Genomic DNA, 23637 nt, shown 5'->3' with positions numbered 1-23637 from the left:
CGGTCTATATGGTGGTTACAAAGTTGGGAAACACAGACCTAATATGAATTTCAATCTCAGCTCTGTAATCAAATAATGTTACATGCCAGGTGTTCCAGGATGCTGGATAAGATGAGGTCTTCCTTCAAGGCTCCCATCAGCTTTCTTGCCTTTTTCTTGCAGGCAAGATTCATAGACTTCCATAATCACCATGTCAGATAAAATCAGTTTTTCAACTACAACAGACTGATTTTTAAAAACCCAGTCAAAAAGGGAAAGTTCCTGCTCTAGCTAACACAGGTGACTACAACATAAAATCAAAATCTCTGGTAGGACAGGACTCAAAAAGATCTATTTATTTAAGACATTTTAAAAGGGTTCAATTAATATGTTCATAGGATGAATTTTAATTAAATCTTAAAACTGAGGCTTTCCGTTATTTCACAAACTACTGTTTTGGCCATAAATTAGTTGGACCTCATCCAGTACCATGCTTTACATAGTTTTCAACAGAAAAATTAAAAAGGTACAATTCTGAACTATACCAAAAAGAAGTACTTTCAGTGACTCCAAACACACATGGAGGACATATCTGTATTAATATACCAAACATTCAATATTTGAGTTACTTAAGCAGTGCCAGTAGGTGAATTTCAAAATGTCCTTTGAAATAAAGAGGGAAATTTTAAATTTCAAGACCTTCGAGTTGAATTAATTGATAGGGTTTATTTTTAAAATAATCCCCCTTGCTATAGTTAAAGAATGATTCTTGCTCTCCTGCAAATGACTGTATTTCTCTCCCTAACCTACAGCTTGGCTCAGATGAATTCAACATTTTTAAAGCTTTTTTCTCTACTACTACGCCAGTATCTTCCATTCTTAACTGGTCCAAGAGCAAACTACCTTATATGACAGCAATACATACAAATAAATAAAAATAAAAAGTAGAATTCTGCCAGCAATTATTATGCACAACCCCAACAATACAGACACACTCTTAAAAATCAGTTATGTATTTATTTGCATAGATTCAAAGGAAAGAATTAAAAATCCAACATAATATCCCATGAGGCTGACAATTTAATTATTAATCCAGTTTTCTTTTAAAAATGTTTTCCTCTACTAACTTTAGGAGTTACATGAGCGCTGAAACATCAGGTACCTATACATCTTTAGTTTTTGCAGAATTAGTATTAAGTCCAAAAAAGTCATTTTTGATGATGTACCGAACACACTGCAAAATAACATTTCTTTCATGTCGAATGTCTGGAGCTAAAAGCTAAAACAAAAAACAAAACAAAACAAAACAAAAACAATAAAATGATTAGCTGGTAAATAAAACATATCCAAGAAATACAATCTAAAATATTATTATATTTAAATTATTTGTTAAAAAAATAATGTAGGAACATCTCCTTTTAACTTATACCAAGACTATCTAGCTTTTTAAACAGCACAAATGTTCACATTTGGGGTCCTCTCTAGGAGTATCTAACAAAGGACAGGAAATATAGGTTTAAAAGTCTGCAATTCTTTAATCTACAAATCCTGTCAAAGAGGACCTTCCTAAAACCAAACTTACAAACAGTATAGAAACTGATAAGCAGATATATAAATACAGTAATAATGAAACCAGCAGTAAAAAATCCCAACATTCCTGGAATGTTACAACTTTTCATTTTTGTGCTTATTGTAATCAAAAGAAATCTAAAAATCCCTGATTTTTAGAAGAAACACATAACCAAGGAATCATATGTGATTTGTAGAAAAGAGTAAGATCACTCAATTTCTTTTCTGATGTCATTAGTGTAGTCTAGAAACATCACAGAGGAACAAATGTTCAGTGGAGAAAGGATTTAATTTACTACTTATAAGGTAAGTATTTTAAAAATGCAATTTATATCAACACTGAAATTTACATTTCAGATCAACTTTAAGAAGAAGCAACAGTGTCTACATGTAACACCTCAAAGAGTGCAGGCACAGAACACTTTAGCTACAGCATAAGCACTTACCTGACGGGGCAAAAACAGACTTTCACACAATGTCAACAGTTCTACAACTCTAGTAAAAAATTTGGAATATTTTCTATCACTCTTAGCATGAAAGTCCTGGGTCACTGAACAGCTTCATGTCCATTACTTAGAATCAAAAGATGTGATGCTTCCTCTTTTAAAATTTGTTGAAGACATAAGATTTTTCAGCATATCACGCTGAGAATAAAGTCAATAACGCACAAAATAAACGCATAAAAACCTCTTTCTCCCTTTAGTCTGCCACTGCATTTATCTGTGCTTTCAATGAAAACTTTAACAATGTCAGCACACCTCAATACATATTTCCTTGCCAATCAGTTAAATCTAGATTCTTTTATTTTAAGCAGTTTTGAAAAAGTGTAACTATTCTACACATTTATCAGACGTCAGCTATATGTGAAATGAAGCTTCAAAGTTAAGATACACAGTTGAGTCGTCAGGGAGCAAATGTTGTTGGTGACCTTAAAAAACACGCATCGTGAACCCACACACAGACCCAGTGGCTCTGTCTTCATCATCTGAGAAAAACACAAAGATTACAATGTAAAGAACAGTCATTTACCATTTCCAGGAGATACGGATGGTGTGTTCTTGGTTCAAATAATGTTTGATAGTTGTGATAATCTTTTCTCCTCTTAGCGTTTGTCTTTTTAAAACTTTTCTTTTGGCTCTCATACTTTCTAACAGTCACTTTAACATCTTGACTTGGTTTCTTAGGAATTTCACTATGAAGAACCTCATCTTCCACCAGAATGTCTGCTTCAGTCTTAATGGGAGCTTCTAAATGTGATGAACAAAAAATACAAAAATAAATAACAAAAAACAACCTGGTAAACTTCCAATAATTTAAAAAAAAAAAAAGTCAATAATCCCCCCCCCAGCAGCCATAACTGGCTACTTAGTAATAAAAACTAGGCATTTATAATATAGCACAATATTTTTCAAGTTAGGAATATAATTTGCCAAGAATTGAAGAGATTACCATAAAGAGCTACAGAAAGTGATCCCTATGAGGAAATAATACCAGATGGAAACCTGGATCTACACAAAGAAATGAAGAGTGTCAGAAATCGTCAATATGTGGATAAATACAAAAGACATGTTTTCTCATTTGCAAAAGGTTTTAAAGATAACTGTTTATTCAAAGCCAAAATAATAACAATGTATGGGGGATTTATAACATCTCTCGGAAAACCCATAACAACAGCACTAAAGAAGGGAAGAGGAAAGTGTAAGTATATTGCTATAAAATTCTTAAACTATCTATGAAGTGGTGCAATATCATTGAAACTATATTACAACAAGTTGAATGAAGATGCACACTATAAACTCTAGACCAATTCCTAAAAAATAAAAAAGAGGTTCAACTAATAAACCCATATTTGCACTACCCTAAAAATAAGATAAGATAAATGCAAAGGCAGGAAAAGAAGGAAAAGAGAACAAAAAACAACTGAGACAAAAAGAAACAAGCCAAATCAATTACCATATATATAAATAATTTAAACATCACACTTAAAAGGGTGAGTGGTCAGACTGGGGAGAAAAACACAAGACCAATTACATAATGTCTACGAGAAACCAACCTTAAACTGTAGCCAGTCCTTGCCTTGCACAAACAGGAATGACATTAAATCTCAGTTACCAAGGAAGTACTTGCCCCAAGGTGTTGGCACCTTGATTTTGGCTCAGGTCACAATTTCATGGTGTGTGGGTTTGAGCCCCGTGTCAGGCTCCCCACTGACAGCACAGAGCCTGTTTGAGAGTCTCTCTCCCTCTCTCTCTGCTCCACCCCCACTTGCATGCTCACTTGCTCTCTTTCTCTCTCTCTCTAAAAATAAATAAGTAGGGGCACCTGGGTGGCTTAGTCGATTGAGCATCCGATTTCGGCTCAGGTCATGATCTCACAGTTTGTGAGTTTGAGCCCCACATGAGGCTCTCTGCTGACAGCTCAGAGCCTGGAGCCTGCTTCGAGTTCTCTGTCTCCCTCTCTCTCTCTGCCCCTCCCTGCCCCTGCTCATGCTCTGCTTTCTCTCTCTCTCAAAAATAAATAAACATTTGGGGCGCGTGGGTGGCTCAATTGGTTGAGCATCCGACTTCGGCTCAGGTCATGAGCTCACCGTTAGTGAGTTTGAGCCCCGCGTCGGGCTCTGTGTGGACAGCTAGGAGCCTGGAGCCTACAGCCTGCTTCGGATTCTGCGTCTCCCTCTCTGCCCCTCCCCAGCTTGCACTCTGTCTCTCCCTCTCTCAAAGATAAATAAACAGGGGCGCCTGGGTGGCTCAGTCGGTTAAGCGTCCGACTTCAGCTCAGGTCACGATCTCACAGACCGTGAGTTCGAGCCCCGCGTCGGGCTCTGGGCTGATGGCTCAGAGCCTGGAGCCTGCTTCCGATTCTGTGTCTCCCTCTCTCTCTGCCCCTCCCCCATTCATGCTCTGTCTCTCTCTGTCCCCAAAATAAATAAACGTTAAAAAAAAAAGATAAATAAACATTAAAAAAATTTTTTAAATAAATAAATAAACATTAAAAATAAATAAATATATAAATAACTTTTAAAAAAAGAATTCAAAGTGGTTTATAGAGTTCAAAACTATGGGAATAATAACAAATGGCAGAAAGGGCACGATTTTCTATTATTTCCTTCCCCTCCAAGTATTGCTCTTCCAATTCAGGAACATGAAAGTCAAATGGACCAGAGCTCACACTGTCAATCTTCTGCTAAGGAATGAGGAACTGGGACCAGTTATGTTTTTCTTGAGGCTCACAACATTTCCCAGCTTAGTGTCATATTTTAATGCAATATTTATCAATCCAAATGAATTTAAAACATAACCGTTCAAGTTTTTCAAACCTATAAATCATACTTTTTTGGTTTGTGGCCTTTTAAAATGAGTTTTCAGTTTAGAGGACCACCGGTCATAGCCCAAACCAGTTTGAAAAAACAATTTTGAAGAGCTATAAAACTGCACTTAACTTCTAACATGGCAAAACAAAAACAAAAAGCTAACATGCAAAACCCAGGACAGATATCAAACTAACCCACTTGGAAACATTACTCATTGAAATTTTCTTTCCTATGTATATCTTAATGATTCGGACAGCCTTAATGATTCGGAGCCAAGCACAGCCTCTTGTTTTGCTTCAATGTTTCTTGAGGGACCCTTTCCTTGTTTAAAACTCTTTCTGGAAAAGCACTATTCATGTTTAAGATCCTCTCCACACCTTTGTATTAATTCCTAAGTTGAGACCGATCTTAATTATGATGATACAATTGTTAAAATCTGTGATGAATCAGACTATTCCTCTCTATTTAGAATCCACTTGAATAAGCAGCCTTCTAGATGCTATTTCATGGTTCAGCGAAAGCCCCCTTTATTTCTTTGGTTTACTTCTTCCGAAGTCCCTCTGTGTCAATATTCTATCCTGTGGCCCAGAATTAACCATGAACGTTGGAAACTTGCTAGTGACCTGGGCGACTATGTACAATAAAGCTGAATTCAAACTACAGAAAATAATTCTTAAGCCTTAGGAATGTGAAGCAAGGTCTTTTTCCTTTAGGCAGGGAATTTTAGACAATTAGTAAAAATAAGTTCATATAAAATCAAATGTATCTTTTAATAGATGATATCTTCTATTATCTATAAGAAAAGGCTATGCATTTCTGTTCAGGAACACAGAGCATGACTATAATGAAAGGCAATATAGTTGACTTTTTTAGATTTTTAAGTCCCTAAACCTAGGCTTTATATCAGCTCTGACACATACTAACTTCACAAATTTGTCTTCTTTAAATTTAAGTTTCTATAAATGAAGGAGTGGGACCTCCCAGTTTCCTTTCTTCCTTCTAACTGGAAGATGGTGGCAGCCTCAAAATGAAGACATGAGAATGAAAGTATCAAATGTTTTATCTTAAGAGAGAGAGAGAAGAGAGCATTAGTGCAGCTTGTTTTTATGAGATTCAGTAATCTGGTAACAGCTTTCATTGCTATCACCTGTCATAAATAAAAGCGATAAGCAGGAAATATAATATGTGTTTAAAGAATAACTCCATAATCGTATCAGTGTATTGGAAACAAGAGTAAAGAAATAAATACTTTTTCTTAAAGTAAAAATAAAAATAAGAAGAGGCAACCATCTGTTAAGAAATACTCTGATAAAGCCAAAGTAGTTTATATATCAAAATTCAAGTAGCTTTTAACCAGCTACCATAGTAAATCGTGGTCCATTAAAAAAGAAGAAAAAGTCCCTATGTTACGGATACATCTAAACATTATCCTTCATATTAAAGCCCAACTCTTTCTCCTTCAACATCTTCCAACTATACAAACAGTGATTACCTGTAACCTAATTAATATTAAAAGTGCTGCCTTCTTCATCCAATTACACTCAAATCCTCCCTTCTTTCTACACACTCACTTGTAGACCCTATATTCTCATCTTCGGTATAGCTCCTACTGTGATTACACATCTTGTCCAGAGACACACACAAATGAATTCTCTCACGGATGGTAAAGCCCAAATAAATTTACCATGCAGAGCCAGGGTTCCACAACAGAAGGACACGGGCTTACTCAGTAAGCATATGCTGATTATCTATATATGAACCCTGGGTTTAGAACTGCAACACTATGACGATGAATAACCTACTCACAACTCTTTTAGGTGGCCCTAAAAAAGGATGCTAGATTAAGCTGGTTTGTCAACATCTTTAAAGGTTAGACATGTATCCTGTACATCACTGACTTCTCAGAAAGAACATTCAAGGATTCCATTTCGTCCAGTCTTTAAAACACATAGGCTAATTCAACCACAAGTACAGAGTTACTGTGTTCCTCAAATGAGCAGTTTACATAAATGCGCTCTGTAAAGAACAATGCTCCATATACATCTAAGGAATTCTATTATCCGTTTGGTCACAAATGACCTCTCTCTACCTACCAAAGGTGCTAAATAATTTTTTTTTTCTTTTTAAAGTTTATTTATTTTGAGAGAGAAAGAGCGAGCAAGCGAGCATGCACACCAGGGAGGGGCAGAGAGAGAAGGTGAGAGAAACCCAGGCAGGCTCCAGGCAGAGCCCGAAACAGAGCTCAAACTCACAAACTGTGAGATCATGACCTGAGCCGAAACCAAGAGTCGGATGCTTAACTGACTGACCTACCCAGGCATCCCTGAATAAGCATGTTAAGACAAGTGTTCTTGAGAGTAAAAAAAAAGAAATTAACTTTCTTTGTCATATCTTTTAGAATTTTTATTTCCTTAATGGAATATTTCTCTTTCTCTTCTGTCATTATATTATTTTTGCCTTTTTCTCCCAGGCCAACAATACATTTCCTCATTTCTCCAGTTTTCCTTTATCCTCTGCTAACTTCACTTCTGAATCAGATGAAAAAAGTGAAGATTAAATAAAGAATATACTTGACACATCTTGCCCTCAGAAACACACACATGAAAGGATGCTACTGATGCACAGTATACACCAAATTCAAAAAGCACCAAAACAAAACAAACCGCCTGTAACAACTGAAGCCACAACTTACCTTCTGGCTCACTCTCTGACCCTGAGAGACTGCCATAGCTGCTCATTAGTGAGCACAGGGCTGGTGTTACTTCCTTGGGTATGATGGTACTCTGTGGTTTCTCCTCTTTATCAGACTCTGAAACAGAACAGGAAAGAAGGGAAACAGTCAACCAGAAACATCCACCACCATATTTAAGAAAGCTGACAGCCCCCCACTCCCTCAGATGTTAATAAAAAGGAAGCAATTTCTGATCATTTCCCTAATCTTCCCCAAAAACAAAATTCAGGAAACCTAAAAATGTCCCTTGGTTTGAAACCTTCATGGTCAAAGAAGCTATCTGCCCCAAAGAGAAGACAGAGGGTCAATGGAAGCTACAAAGAGCTCAGTTACTTACCATGCTTCACAGGTTATGGAATTTGGGCCTTCTCTAAATTAATTATACAGTCTTTGCTATTAATTATTTTACTTCATTTATGCTACTGTGCTAATAATTAATTTCATTAAGGCAGTGGAAAGACCAAGGCCAGAAATTTATTTAACTTCACTAGATTGGGATGGTTGACTGTAAAAATTAGATTTAGGAATAAGTAAACTATGAAAAAAAATCTACCTCTTTTGTTTTTAAGACTGGTTTTGAGGGCACAAGTAATATTTAAAACACTTTATACATAAAGGATTACTCAAAGAGTTACACTGAAATGAATTCACCCGAAGTTTTTATTATTTAGAACTTCTAAGAACTTAAGTAAACAAGTTAAACCAGAGAATTGAGCAAGTCTCAAAGAGCCTGCCAAAGGTAAAGTGTTTGATCATAGCCCAGTGAACCTGGCAGTAGCCTCAGGACACTGCCTATTACATGTGTTTTTGGCAGCTCTAAAAGTGTATTAAATCTCTTCTAACCAACCAATAAAAAGAAAGCCTGACTGAAGAATGAAAACAGGAAGTAACCTGTCTATGTAATAATGAACCAGCTCAACCCACAACCAATATGAAATGTTTCAAGACAGCATTTAACATTCACCAAGTCAGCCCAGGGGAAAATGAAACATGCTAGTAGGATATGGGGTATACGTCTACGTGAACACGGAACTACCACCTGCTGGTGTATGAAGTTAAATCCCCTCTCCTCCACCCATCCATACTAATCAGCACCACAGCCCCCAAAACGGCTCCTTGTCAATTTTAAGCCATTTTATTATCCTTTCTCATGAATTAAATAAGGGAAAAGAAAAATACACAGTTTTATATACAAATTACTAGTGGACTAAAGAGAAATCTACAGCAATATTAGTATGGAGACTGTTCACCTCATTGTTTGAATGATGAGATGCCAAACTATTATTTCCTTCTAAGACCCAAAGAGAGGTACTGAAAAGCACAACACAGTTGACTATAATGCTCTCTAAAAGTATAAGCTTGTTTAATTCTCAGGAGGTGTCATATGTTTTCACTATTCATTACAGGTGATGAAATCAAAATTCAGAGAATCTAAATTACTTTTCCTTCAGGTAACAAAATTATACAACAGTTGGATCAAATTTAAATCCAGGCTATTTGACTCTAAATCCCAATTCTTAATTAGTGGGCTAGAATATCTCCTATAGATACATAAAGTCCTCTTCTTAAAATGAAGCCATCCTACCAAAATGTCTCCATGGACGGGGCACCTGGGTGGCTCAGTCGGTTGAATGTCCAATTCTTGGTTTTGGCTCAGGTCATGACCTCACAGTTTGTGAGTTGGAGCCCTGCATTGGGCTCTGCACTGACAGTGCAGAACCTGCTTGGGATTCTCTCTGTCCTTCTCTCTCTCTGCCCCTCTGCAGCTTGCTCTCGCTCTCTTTCTCTCAAAAAAAGAAAAATAATAATAATAAAAAACATAAAAAAGTTTTAAAAAATGTCTCTATAGTCAGTAATAATGCTAAAAAATATCTTCTTCCAGCTATGGTTCCATTTCTCTGTTCCCTGTTCTAGCAAAACTCCAAACAGCTACCTGATCTACTTGGAGGTCAACAAGCACAAGTTACAGGGGGGAAAGGGTTCGGCTTTGTTCAGTACTGTATCTTCAGAGCCTAAAACAATACATAAATGTTCAACAAATATTTGAAGAACAAACTGTTGCATGAATGAATAACGACAAGTTCAAAAAAGGCTAACTAGTACAGAACAATAGGGTTAGGAAAAGGTAGAGCCTCAACACAAACCTAGTTCTGTCTGGATTCAAAGCTCTTTTTTTTTTTTTTTAAAGTAGTCTCCATGGGGTGGAGCCCAACCTGGGGCTTGAACTCACGACCCTGAGATTAAGACCTGAAATGAACCACCCAGGGGCCCTTCTTTCTTTTCTTTAATAACATGATTCCATTTTTATTTTATTTTATTTTTTTTTTTATTTTTTTTTTTCCAACGTTTATTTATTTTTGGGACAGAGAGAGACAGAGCATGAACGGGCGAGGGGCAGAGAGAGAGGGAGACACAGAATCGGAAACAGGCTCCAGGCTCTGAGCCATCAGCCCAGAGCCCGACGCGGGGCTCGAACTCACGGACCGCGAGATCGTGACCTGGCTGAAGTCGGACGCTTAACCGACTGCGCCACCCAGGCACCCCGGTTTCATTTTTATTTTTAAAAATCATATACACGTGATAAGAAAAACATTACAAGGATATACAACAAAATGTGAGCAGTGGCTGTCTCTGTAAGTTAAGAAAAAGTAGGGTGGTTTTTTTTTTTTTTAATGCTTTTCAGTTTTTTCTGTTTTTATAATCAGAACATAATAGAAAAGCACAGGGAAATAAACCCTGGAGGATAGTGTTTCCTCACAACTCAATTCAAGAAGTGGAGGGCAAGGCTTTGATTGGCCTACATATCACACCTTTTCCTGCCTTTTTTTTTTTTTTAATAAAAAACTTTGTATTTGAAACAATTTTAGATTTACACAAATGTTGCAAAGATAGTACAAAGAACTTCCACATACTCTTCACCTAGCTTCCCCTACTGTTAACACCTTATATAACCATGGCACAATTCTCATAGCTACCACATTAACATTGGTATAATACTACCTAATCTACAGATTATATAGTAATTTCACCACTTTTCCCACTAATGCCCTTTTCTTGTTTCAGGATCCAATCCATCATGTCACAATGCATTTAGTCATTATGACTCCTTATCTGTGTCTTCTCCAAATTTGTGACAATTTGTCAGGATTTCCTGGTCTTTCATGAACTTGAAGATTCTAAAGACTACTGGTCATTATAGAAGGCCCCTCAGCTAGGGTCTGCCTGATGTTTTCTGATGATCACACGGAAGCTACGGATTTTAGGCAGTGCCGTTCTCATCACATCATTTCAAGGATCCATGACATCAACATCACTTATTACTGGTGACATTAACCTTGATCTCTTGGTGGTCTGACTGGTTTCTCTGCAATAAAGTTACTATTTCTCTCTTTTATTATTCTGTTTTTTCAAATCATTAAGTCCAGCCCACATTCAAGGGAAAGGGAATTAAGCTCCTCCCTCTTAGATGAGGAATATCAAAGAAACTTGGACATATGTTAAAACCACCACAGTATTATTTTACTAATAATTAATAAGGGGGAGATATTTTGAAACTATATTAAAGTTTTACATTAAAGTTTTGCCACTAATTTTACCATTCCTCAGTGGGTCTTGCCTGAAACAATTACTGCTGTTGTGTTTTAATGGTAACTTTCTATTTCCTTCATTTCTCCTACTTTTATCAATTAGAATTTGTCTGTAAAATCTGTTCTTCCTTCCTCATTTTTTATTTCTATCTGTATGGACTCATGGATATTTGTTCTTTGGGTTCTAATCTATTATTCTTTATTTTGTGGGTAGAATTGTTCCAACTTTGGCTCTTGGGAGCATTTTCCAGTTGGTCCCTACATCCTTTGGACACGTCTGCATCCTCACATTTTTCTGAGCACTTTCTTCCCTTCTGGCATTATTAAGGTGCTCTAGGTTCACTTTGTATCTTCTCTGTCCCAGCTCTACGGTCAATCATTTCTCCAAAAGGCCCTGGTTTCTTCAGTTTGACAACGGTAAAACCACAATATGGATGCCTGGTGAACTCACTACCAGGACTGTCACATAGTTCGCTGTACTTGAGTACCCTCCCCATGGGTAAGAGCTAGGAGTCCACACAAGTGAACAATTGCTCCCCGCTTTCGTTCTCCCTCAGGCATGTTTTGGGAATCCATGATATGCAATAACACTTTGAAAAGGGGGATCGTCTTTTTGCCCCTATCAAAAGTCCTCGACCGTGACTTTTCATCTAAAAAAATAAATAAATAAAAAGCCATTCCCGAAGTCCCTTGGATCTACCAGCAGTTCAAACACAGGCATTTTTAGCAACTGCAAAGAGTGTGCTGAAGGCATTGTACTGGCTGACAAAATAATACTCAATGAAAATTCACTCACTTTTTAACAAAAGCAGCCGAAACACCTCTCTAAACCAAAAATGCCAGTATAAAGATAGGAGCAATGAAGATGATAAAATCAAACTTTAAAATGATTACAAAATACTAGCTCAAATAATTTCTCTTACTGTTAAAACCCTAGCAATACTTTCCTTAGGGTAAATCTCACCTCATCTTTCACAATACATATCATATGCCCTCTGACCAAAATACATATATATATAATAATCTAAAATTTATCACTGGACTATGAATTTCTTGAAAGCAGGGAGAAACTTCTCTAAATTACAATCCTGAACAAGCAGAATGTGGGACCTCAAGTAAATCCTTACTGAAATGAAAAGTGGGAAAAAAATGCCCTCTGTAAGTCTTGCAGACTTTGTAAGTATAAACCCTAGGTGTAAACGCTTCCCATCTGGCTTCTTCCTACAACTTCTTTCTTTACGTGTCTCTCGCCTTCGTCCCCCTCCTATTTCCTATAGCCTTTATGAAGCAAAACACAATTACACACTCTAGCTCCGTGAAGATTTATCGATTACGTACTCTAAAGAAAACACAGTATGTTGAAAAAGTCACCCTAAAAAATGGAAACCTTGCTTTACAGTTTCCAACTCTCAAAAACAAGTATTAACAACAAGCATTCATGGCAACTGACATGCTAGTTTATTTTCTTATTTTCACATCTACCTTTTAAACGCCAGAAGCCCACCTACCTTAATGTCAGTGTAGAGACTGATGTCCCCCAGTGTTCTATGACAATAGCTATATTTATACTATACAACTGACAACTTGGATCTTTTTTGTTTTGTGGATGCTGAGGCACTTCAGTCGGCGATGCTTGACACACATCATTGCCCAGCTCTTTTCTTTCTAGCTCAGACAACGCTTACTAAAACCACATGTCAGGAAAGCCATAAAACATGTTGTATATATACTTAAACAACAAATAAACATGGTCCCAACGAATGAGACACCAAAAACAGATTTGCAACAACACCTTGAGAGACAGGTTAGCAGAATATGCAAGGAACTATTAAAAAAAAAAAAAATACAGCACCATTAAGGACATCTAGTAACAACAGGCCATATTCAAAATTGATAAACTGGGAGACTCCAAATGATAGGTTTTCCCTGTGTAACAGTATCAATCCCCAGTTAAAGCACCTGCGCAATTAATGAGCGTTCACATACTGCCAACTATCACAAAAAACACTGGTTTTCTAAGCATGATCTGAAGTCTATAAAGATCCTTAAAAACTGTTCTTGTTTAAGATGTGAATGCTGATGTCTACATAAGGTTGTGAGCCTAAAAAAGGAGAAAAAAAAAAAGTAAAGCATTGAGAAATCTTCATTGTAAAAGTGAAATTAGTGATGAAAACTGCCACCTGAGAGCATGAACAGGGCCATATTATTACAATGGTGCCCTGCCAACAATAACCTGGATAATGAGCATGACAACCGATCATAAGGTAGGCCGGCTCAGGCCCATGGAGAAGGAAGCTGCCTGCAAACAAGTGTAGGACTGACAGATTGGAGAGCAGACATGCTGACAATATCTGGGCATGTGAAAATATGGTACACATAGCTTTTTGTAGCTACAACTGGAGTGAAAAGTTGAAGAACCAATGCTCTAAACATTGTTTTGGAAAATATAAAAGTCCAGAAGAAATCCCAGGTAAAGGATAACATAAATTTAAATGGAATCTCTCCCACAAAATAAAGCTGCCCTAATTTGATCATTGTTTTTTTTTTTTAATTTCCTTAAAGAACATTATCATAAACTTAAAACTTACTTGTAAGAGTTTTATATTCAAGACTTACATAATCATCTTTGACCCTCAATATAGGTACATTGCTATCTTTCATCCTCAGTATAGGTAAAGGTTTCAACATTTAAACCAAAAAAATTACTTGAGATCCCTCATTTAACTGCTGCTAGGAATCTGACTAAATGCTTTCTACCATGAAGATGAAGGTATTTACACTGTTCTCACATCTAAAGTATCTCCTGAATACCTACATACAGGTTTAATAGAGCAAAATATATAATCACCTTTTTGTTGGTATTTCACCAGATCACCACATACTAAACTACTTCTTTAAAAATGAGAAAACAGAAGGGGTTCTTTCTGGCTCAGTCAATAGAGCATGAAACTCTTGATCTCAGGGTTGTGAGTTTGAACCCCACATTGTGTATAGAGATTACTTCAAAAAAGAGAAAGAAAACAGAATTACCCATCTACCAAAGCTAACAGGATGAAGACTATGCAACATTACAAAGTCCTTCAAATGTTCATTTAGAAAAGTGCATGAAGAATTACATAATTTTCAAATTAGTAACTTACTAATTTTAACAGTAGTCTTTGTGTTTCAAGTATTTTAATGACATGAAAGTTTATACTTGAATACAGATGGTTTTTATCATCAAGGTCACACATTGTGAATCTGATGAAGTGTGTGTGGGCTCTAATATCTTTGAACGGAAAAAATCAGTGCCCAAGAGTAAACAGCCCTGGCCCAGATGTCATCTGCATTTTCCTTGCTATCAACAAGGATAAAAAGTTGCCTTTTCTAAACTCTCTCCTACATCTCAACTATCCTAGGCTTGTACAATTTTTTTTTAGATAAATTCAGACTTCACATTTAGAGGAAGTATAGTGTCTGGTCGAGTCAGACTCTTAAATTCAAACTTTGGCTCTGGCATTAGCTAGCAGCTGCACTAAGGTAAATTCCTTACCCTGCGTCCCTCAGTTCTAAAATGGAAGTAGCAACAGTACCTATGCATTAGAAAAGGTTTGCGATGAGAAAACGAGTTAACACGTACAAAGCACATACAGCACGGTAAGTACCTTACTCAATAAGTGTTAGTTGGTGTTAAAATAATTACTATGATTCTAACTAAATTCTATCTTATTCTTAGCCCAATACTCTCTTATACCAAGATCCCTTTCATCCTGATTCAGTCACGGAATGAGTGACCCCATCTCTTGCCATCCATAAGTTTAATAATTTGCCATGTGATTATCACAGAAGCCATTGTCTTCCAAGCGGAACAGAGCTTGCTAGCAAACTTCTAATGTAAAATCAGTCCACTCACTAATAACACTCCTTTGCAGAAGAGAACATACATACGTTATTGGAAGGAAAGATGGTAGAAGTATTTACACCTACATTTTTGTTTTTCAAGACACTTACATCTACATTTTTATTTTTCAGAAGGGAAAATGGAGCCTCAGAGGCTGGAGGGTATCTCTATGTGGTTAGCAGCATTCTGGTCCTTTAATTTTTCAACTTATTAAGCAAGAATAAGGGAATTTAAGGCTAATATAAATACATTCTATGGGCTGAGGAAGAACAGTATCAAATACAACGAAATAATATCATTTACCCAAAGAGATTATGTTCATGCTTAGCTGCATAAATAATACTGGCTTCCGCTGGAATTACCCACTTCACTGGTGGGGGAAAAATTAACATAACTGAAAGATTTTGAATCTATAGCATTGACACATTCAGAACAATCTTAAGAAAGTTCCCAAGATTACACCATACTAAGAAAATTATCCAATAAATACAACCTTCCTTTCATATCTGTCTGCCTCATGCACCCACTCCCCAAGATTCAGAAAAGATGACCTGAAATGAGGGTTTTGACAAGACACTCCCATTACGAAGAAAAAGAAAAGCATCATTCTACTTTTGTACATATTTGCCATCAAACTCTCCACAAATAACACTGTGAAGAATCAAGTTCAGCACCATGGCCTGTAAGCTTATCAACATGCTGCTTTCCTGTTTAGCTTACCAGAGTCCGTGTTTACCAAAACACCCAGAGGGTCTGCATTTGCCTTGGGCGGATCTTCAGGCTTCGAATCACGCAAGCTACTACCAGATCCAGTGGCTGCTGTCTGTCCAACACAGTCATTTTTCCATTTGCGATGCCTGCCAGGACTTCTGATCTTTGCCATATGTGAATGTCTGGACATCCCTTTCATCTTGCTGGAGTGAGAAAAATGCAATTCTTAATGTAAAAGGCACTGACCCCCCAAGAAAAAGAAAAAAAAAATTTTTTTGAGAGACCACAAGAAAGCACCAGTGGGGGAAGGGCAGAGGGAGAGAGAAAGAGAGAATCTCAAGCAGGCTCCTGCCCAGTGGGGAGCCCAATGCAGAGCTCGATCTCAGGGCCATGAAATTATGACCTGAGCCAAAACCAAGAGTCTGACGCTTAACACACTGAGCCACCCAGGTGTCCTCCCCCCAAGAAAAATTTAAAGGAGAGCACTGAACGCAAAAGAAACCTAGCCACCAAATCAATCATTTGTAGCCTACTACATTCAAGAGATAAAAGAAATAAACTCAATGGCTTCCAAGGACAGGGAACTTTATGGCAGAACTTTAATAAAATAACACACGACAATAAATACCACTTTATGAATTCCAAGATGCACATTTCCTCCCGTATTTTAACCCCTCTGAAAAGGGTCTATGTTGTATGATCAACAGGAGGTGAATTTAACTGGCAGAATTTTCATTCTGATTGTGCATAAAAGTGTTTCTTAAACTTACAAAGTGTGTTGACTCTTGTCTATTCATTCTACAGGCGTCTTAAAGTTTCTGACGCACTTACAAATATGCTGCCTTGTTTGATCTTCATGACAACTCTTTGAAATTGGCTAGACAGGTACTACTCTCTTCACTTTGTAAGAGGATAAGCTTAAAGATCATAAACTGAGCACAGTTTCACAGCTATCTCAAATCAAGTGCCCTCTCAACGACTACAATTACTCATCTTAGAAGGAAAAACAATGCTTATACAAGCATATTCTAATGTAAGCTATGTATAGGGAAAAATTTCAAAAAAAGGTTTGTTACACATTCTCAATAGAAAATACAAAGTATCCTTTGGTGGGGATGAATTTTCACAAAAAATACATTTTTTTTTTCTAATTTGTCATTTACCAGAATTCTTTTTTTGTTGTTTTTTTTTTGTTTGTTTGTTTTTCATTAATAATGGAGGCTGCAGTTAGGAATATAGAAATTAGAAATTTGGGTTCAAATCCCAATTCTGCCACTTACTAGCTGTGCCTCTTGGACAATATTAATATCCCTAAGTCTGCTTAATCCCTTGTTTGTAGAAAGGGAATCATAGACACATAGAATTAATATAAAGTGCCACACTGAGCCCTTAATAAATGGTAGTTATTACCATAACATTTTCTAAATAACTTGCTAAGCCAACATATTCGGTTAATATTTCTGTAATCCAAAGGTTCTTAATTCTTTTAGGGTTACCATAATCCTTACAAAGTCTCATTCCAAAAAATCATATATAGGCTCCAAATTTTGCAGAAAACCATGGACCAATTTCTAATGTGCAACCGCAGACGTCAGGCCTCAACAGTTTCATCACAGGTAAAACAAGTTAAGAGTCTTGCCTCTGGCTCACAGTCCCCATGAGGATGATGAAGAGATGCCACTTTCCATAGGCTCCCATTCACAGAAGCCTTCCCTGCATTCTGCTCCTACAGCACCTCACCACAGATGACTTCTAAATGATCATTTTTAAGGTATTCAGTAATAAGCAATGAATTAGAATGACTTTTTTTTAAAGATTTTTTTTTTCAGTAATCTCTATACCCAACATGGGGTTCGAACTCACAACCCCAAGATCAAGAGTCTCATGATCTACTGACTGAGCCAGCCAAGTGCCCCTGGAATGACCTTTAGTTGATGAGATCAATAAGACTTCACTGAAAAGTGATGTATCTGGAAGTTACACTGCCCCACCTTTGAGGGAGTAGTTCCTTTACACAGTTGCCTAACAATCATTTACAGGGAAAAGTTTAGGGGCGCCTGGGTGGCTCAGTTGGTTGAGCATCTGAGTTCAGCTCAGGTCGTGATCTCACAGTTGGTGAGTTCAAGCCCATCGAGCTCGCTGCTGTCAGTGCAGAGCCTGCTTGGGATCCTCTGTCCCCCTCTCTCTGTACCTCCCCCACTTGCACTCTCTCAAAAAGTAAATAAAACATTAAACATAAATAATTAATTAAATAAAAAGTTTATTTAATCAACACTTTAAAACACTTAAAGCATAACATAAGTTAAAGTGTAGATGCACATGAAGTGGAGAGATAAAGGAACAATTACAACTAAAAAGCTAATAGAGGGGGAGCAGAATATTAACAAATTATTCAATTATTCCAAAAGGAGGCAAGGAAGGAAACAACAACCAAAAAAATGGGACATGTAACAAAAAAAATTAGGGCGCCTGGGTGGCTCAGTCAGTTAAGTGTCCAATTCTTGATTTCAGCTCAGGTCACGATCCCAGCCAAGGTTGTGGGATTGAGCCCCTCATCAGGCTCTGTGCTGAGGATGGAGCCTCCACTTATGATTCTCTCTCTCTCTCCTTCTGCCCCTCTCTCCCACATGCATACTGTCTCTCTCTCTCTCTCTCTCTCTCTCTCTCTCTCTCAGAAAAAAAAAAAAAAAGGATACAAAAAGAAAGGCAAAGAAAAACCTTTTCAGACACACAAAAGCTGAAAGAAGTCACCTCCAGCGGTTCTTTATTACAAGAAATGTCAAAGAAAGTGTTTTAGCAAAAGGAAAATGCTATTAGACGAAAAGTTGGATCACCATTAACGAATGAAGAGTACCAGAAATGGTAAATATGTAGGTACCCCAGCCATCAGCCAGGCTAGATCAGCCATCAGCCTACCAAACCCCAGCTGTGACTGAACTTTGTCAAGATCTAACTGAACCCCAACTGACTCCAGATGTCTGAGCAATTAATACTTGCTATTTTATTGGCGGGAAAAAAGGACACTCATTAAGAGAGTAAAAAGGCAAGTCACAAGTTGTGAGGGTATATTTGCATATATACACTCTACTCAAAATAGGATTTGTATCTAAGTAAATAACTCCTACAAATCAAGAAAAGCAACCCAGTTAAAAACTGGTCGAAAACTTGAACTGGCACTTCACAAGAAAATAGCAAAATGGCTGATAAGCAAATAAAAAGGTGTCCAACATCAGCGGCACCTGGGTGGTTTGGTCAGTTGAACGTCCAACTTTTGATCTGGGCTCAGGTCATGATCCTAGGGTTGTGGAACTGAGCCCTGTGTCAGGCTCTGCACTGAGCATGGAGCCTGCTTGAGATTCTCTCTCCCCGCCCCACCCCTCTTCCCTGCTCACGCACTCTTGCTCTTGCTCTCTCTACCTAAAATAAAAATGGTGGGTGGGGGGGGGGCAGTGATGCCTGAGTGGCTCAGTCAGTTAAGCGTCCAGACTCTTGATTCTGGCTCACTCACGGTTTGTGAGTTCAAGCCCCGTGTCGGTCTCTGCACAGCCAGCATGGAGTCTGCTTGGGATTCTCTCTCCAACCCCTCTCCGCCCCTCCCCTACTCACACTCTCTCAAAATAAATCAACTTTTTTTAAAAATAAAAAGTAAAATAAAATAAAAATAAAAATAGGGGCAACATGGGTGGCTCATTTGGTTGGGCATCTGACTTGATTTCGACTCAGGTCATGATCGCATGGTTCACTGGATTGAGCCCACGTCAGGCTCCATGCTAACAGCATGAAAGCCTGCTTGGGATTCTCTCTCTCTCTCTCTCTCTCTCTCTCTCTCTCTCTCTCTGCCCCTCCCCCACTCACACACACTCTCTCTTGCTCTGTCCCTCTCAAAATAAATAAACTTAAAAAAATTTTTTCTTAACTTTTAAAAAAGGTGTACAACATCATTAGTCAAGAGGGAAATGGTATGACATGAGGAAAAGGCATAACTAAGCATTAGTCAGGAAACAAGGGCAATTAGATACATAATCAGTACGAGAGTAAATTGGTACAACCATTATGGAAAACTGTTTGGCTTTACCTATCAAAGCTAAACATACAGATGCCCAATGATCCAGCATATATATGACCAGTGAAAATGAGTACTTATGTTCCCAAAAGACATGTAAAGGAATGTTCGGGGTGCCTGGGTGGCTCAGTTGGTTAAGTCTGACTTCCACTCAGGTCATAATCTCACAGTTCGTGAGTTTGAGCCCTGCGTTGGGCTCTGCACTGACAGTGCAAAGCATGCTTGGGATTTTCTCTCTCTCAAAATAAATAAACTTTAAAAAAAAAAAAAAAAAGGATGTTCATTAGTAACAGCTTATTCATAATAATCCACACTGGAAACAATCCTAATGTCCAACAGTAGAATGGATATTCTTACAAATGAGTTCTACACAAGAATGAACAGTTTACAGCTACACATAAAATGAATGAATAGCACAAAATAATTCTGAACCATAGAAATCTTACACCAAAGAACATATATTATATGATTTTTATATAAGGTTCCAAGAGCAGGCAAAATAAATCTGTGATGATAGAAATCAGAAAAGAGGTCATCTTTGCAGAAAGGCATCGAACTAGGGAGAGCTTAAGAGAGATTTATGAGACGAAGACATTTTGTATATTAATCTGTGTGGAGGTTGCACGGATGTATGTGTGTATGTGTATAAATCCGAGTTGTACACTTGAGATTTACAGATTTTATTTATATTAAAAATAAACTTTAGCAAAAAAATAAAATGGAAACAATTTTTTTTTGATTTTTTTTTTTTAATGTTTATTATTTTTGAGAGAGAGACAGAGAGCAGCAGGGAAGGGGCAGAGAGAGGGGGAGACACAGAATCGGAAGCAGGCTCCGGGCTCCGAACTGTTAGCACACAGCCTGACGTGGGGCTCGAACTCACTGACCGCGAGATCATGACCTGAGCTGTAGTCAGCGGTCCAACCGACCGAGCCACCCAGGGGCCCCAAAATGGAAACAATTTTGAACAAACTTCTATGAAGGTGGGGGACTGGGGAAAACAGGGCGTCTCACAGGCCGCTGGTGGGAGAGCAAGCTATGACAGTTATTTGGCAGTTAACCATTAATACTGCAAATACACATTTTATCTTTTGACTCGGCAAATCCACTTCTAGGAATCCATCCTTAGAAATATTTGTACATGTGTAAAATGTATGTGCAGGCCAAGCATGGCAAATTTTTATTTGTAAAAGATTGGTAAAAACTTAAGTATCTGTCAACGGGAAATTAGTTTTAGAAAAGAAAAAAAAAACCCTGTGGGTTACCCTTAGGGTTCTATACATCCTTGAAGAATGAGGAGGCTTGTTATTTACTAATATGGGACAATCTCCAAATATATCATTTGGCTAAAAAAGCAAGATATAGAAATAGTGTCAAAAAAGGAGAAAGAAAAAAAAAAGACTACTATCTTATGTGCTATATGAAGTATCTCTGGAAGGAAAAATGGGTTGTCTCTGAGAAGGACAACTGTTTAGCTAGGAGACAAAGACAGAAAATACTTATTAACGAGTCTTTGTGAAAACAACGCGAATATGGGGTATTATCTGTTTAAAAATATAATTTAAAGAAATCCTGAAGTTAAAAATTTATAAAAGCAAAGATTTCAGAATCAGAAATATAGAAATTTTCAGATTTTGGTGTATGCTCATTTATTAATTTTCAGCATACTCGTTTAAAATAAGCACTGAGTTGAGGTGCCTGGGTGGCTCAGTCTGTTGAGCCCCCGACTCTTGATTTTGGCATAGGTTATGACCTCATGGTTTGTGAGTTCAAGCCCCGTGTCTGGCTCTGTACTGAGAGCATGGAGTCTGCTTGGGATTCTCTCCTCCCCCTGCCCCTCCCTGGCTTGTGCATATGCGGGCACGCTCTCTCTCTCAAAATAAAGAAATAAACATTTAAAAAAATAAAATAAAATAAGCATTGAGAATGCAAGCGATTTTAAGGAACTTACCCATACTGTGTTGTTGTCAAAACTGCTCCTCTCTTTTCCTTTTCAAGTTTTAACTTTTTCTTTCTTTCGATATTGGCCAGAGTCGGGTAGTTTCTAGAAAACAATAAAAATCAATTATAAAAGGGCTTTTAGAGTACAAATTTAATTATCTAATCAAGCAATTACTGCATTTAGCAATTTCTGTTTATTTAATAACTAATACAATAAATCATTTTAAACCTTTAATTCTTTCTAGAATTTTTTAAGAGAAAAAAAGTAGACTGTGACAATGCTACTCAAGTAGACCAGCTGTCAGTCCACAAACTGCCACCAGTCAATGAGTAGATAAGGAGCTTATACTAGAATTTGAATTAAATATATCATAAAATGTGCTCAAACTGATATAGTTCATTTATTTGCCATTTATCCATAAATACTATTTAAAAAATGTAAGTCTATGCAATTACTTATGCAAATACATACTAGGTACACCCAAAGTTACCAAAATGAGGAAGAAACAGTTCTCAAAAAAAGATAAGAAAAGCACACAAATAGCTATTACAAAGGGCAAAATATAATAAAAGTACCCCAAAGAGGTACAAAGACTGGGTGGGAGGAAATGATCATATCCAGCAGGAGAAATCCGGAAGAAAGATGAAAGAAATTAGTCTTACATGGTGTTAATAAACAGAAATCAGATGGAAAAGCTTCAGTGTTCTAAGCAGAATAAACAATACAAACAAACCAAAGCCTCAGAAGGTGTGCAAGATATCCAGGGAATGGCAAGTGGTTCATTTTGTACGAAACAGTTACAAGCAATCAGACAGAAAGGGAGGCTGAGGCCATTAAATGTGCCTTGAAACCAGACTAGAAAGTTTATATTTATTTCAGTGACAATAGGGAGCCACGGAAAGTTATGAACAGGGAGAGCTATGTGTAAGGCAGTGATTAAGATTAAATCTGACAGCAATGTGCAAGATGAATTGCTCTGACAAAGCTTTCTTTGTTCCTTGGCACAGTCGTGTGGAGATGCAAACTCTGGTGGTGAGGGGAACAGATCTTAGGAGTATAAAAAAAGCACAGACAGAGGGGGAACACAGCTCTCTACCACTCAGCTTGGCTGGTCATCAGAGTAAATATTTTAAGAAATATCAACAAATTGTGTTCTGCCATTGTTTCTGGGACATTGTTTCCACCCCCAACTTCCCTTTTTTTTTTTGTTTTTTTTGTTTTTTAACACCTGCATCACTGATTTGAATGGCACAGACAATATGAAGCCTTTGGGTTGGCCACATTGGAAGATAAGAATGGAAATGACATTGAGTAAGTGGTGAAATAATCAGAAAAAAGGCAATGAATTTCAATGAGGACCGTGCAAAGCAATCTATTCAGCCAAGGAAAGTAAACTCCATAAATAAAAGATGATGAATGTACAAGCTATAAATAAACATAAGAGGAGAAGATCAAGGTCATAGGAGACAAAAATCTGACAGCCAGTCAGCACCATATGACTGGACTTTTGGAAAGCAAACATAATCTAAGGTTATGTGAAATGGAGTCTGGCATATGTACAAGTGTGAAATCTTCCTCTCATGATATTCAAAAGTGGTCAGAAACTCTCAGGGCACTGTGTTCAGTTTTGTGCCCCTACACTGAAAAGGAATGTTGAGGAAAAATAAAACTTGGAAGGGATTCAGAAGAGATTCAAAGATGATTAACAAGATGAAAAAGAAAACCTCTGAAGAAAGATGAAAGGAACTGGAACTATTTGCAGCCTTTAAAAGAGGAAGAGAAATGACAATAAACGCTCTTACAGAAAGGATGGCAGCCAGCTGGTCCCAATCTGAAGACAGAAATACGCAGACGCAGAAATGGTA

At 37.4% G+C, this 23637-nt stretch overlaps 1 protein-coding gene across 1 annotated transcript in view; it reads right to left on the bottom strand.

Moving 5' to 3' along the window:
* Positions 1 to 976: 976 nt before the first annotated feature.
* NUFIP1 (nuclear FMR1 interacting protein 1) overlaps positions 977 to 23637 on the bottom strand; it is a 39860-nt gene continuing 17199 nt past the window's right edge. Inside the window, exons 6-10 of the mRNA XM_030311153.2 lie at positions 21782 to 21874; positions 15777 to 15970; positions 7551 to 7667; positions 2578 to 2795; positions 977 to 1258 (exon numbers count right to left, since the gene is read on the bottom strand). Coding sequence (XP_030167013.1) covers positions 1142 to 1258; positions 2578 to 2795; positions 7551 to 7667; positions 15777 to 15970; positions 21782 to 21874 — 739 coding nt within the window. The 3' untranslated portion in view covers positions 977 to 1141. The remainder of the gene's footprint in view (positions 1259 to 2577; positions 2796 to 7550; positions 7668 to 15776; positions 15971 to 21781; positions 21875 to 23637) is intronic.

Source organism: Lynx canadensis, chromosome A1, assembly GCF_007474595.2.
Source record: "Lynx canadensis isolate LIC74 chromosome A1, mLynCan4.pri.v2, whole genome shotgun sequence".
NCBI lineage: Eukaryota > Metazoa > Chordata > Mammalia > Carnivora > Felidae > Lynx > Lynx canadensis.
The sequence above is the reverse complement of the archived record's forward strand: the minus strand, read 5'-3'. Positions and strand labels throughout refer to the sequence as shown.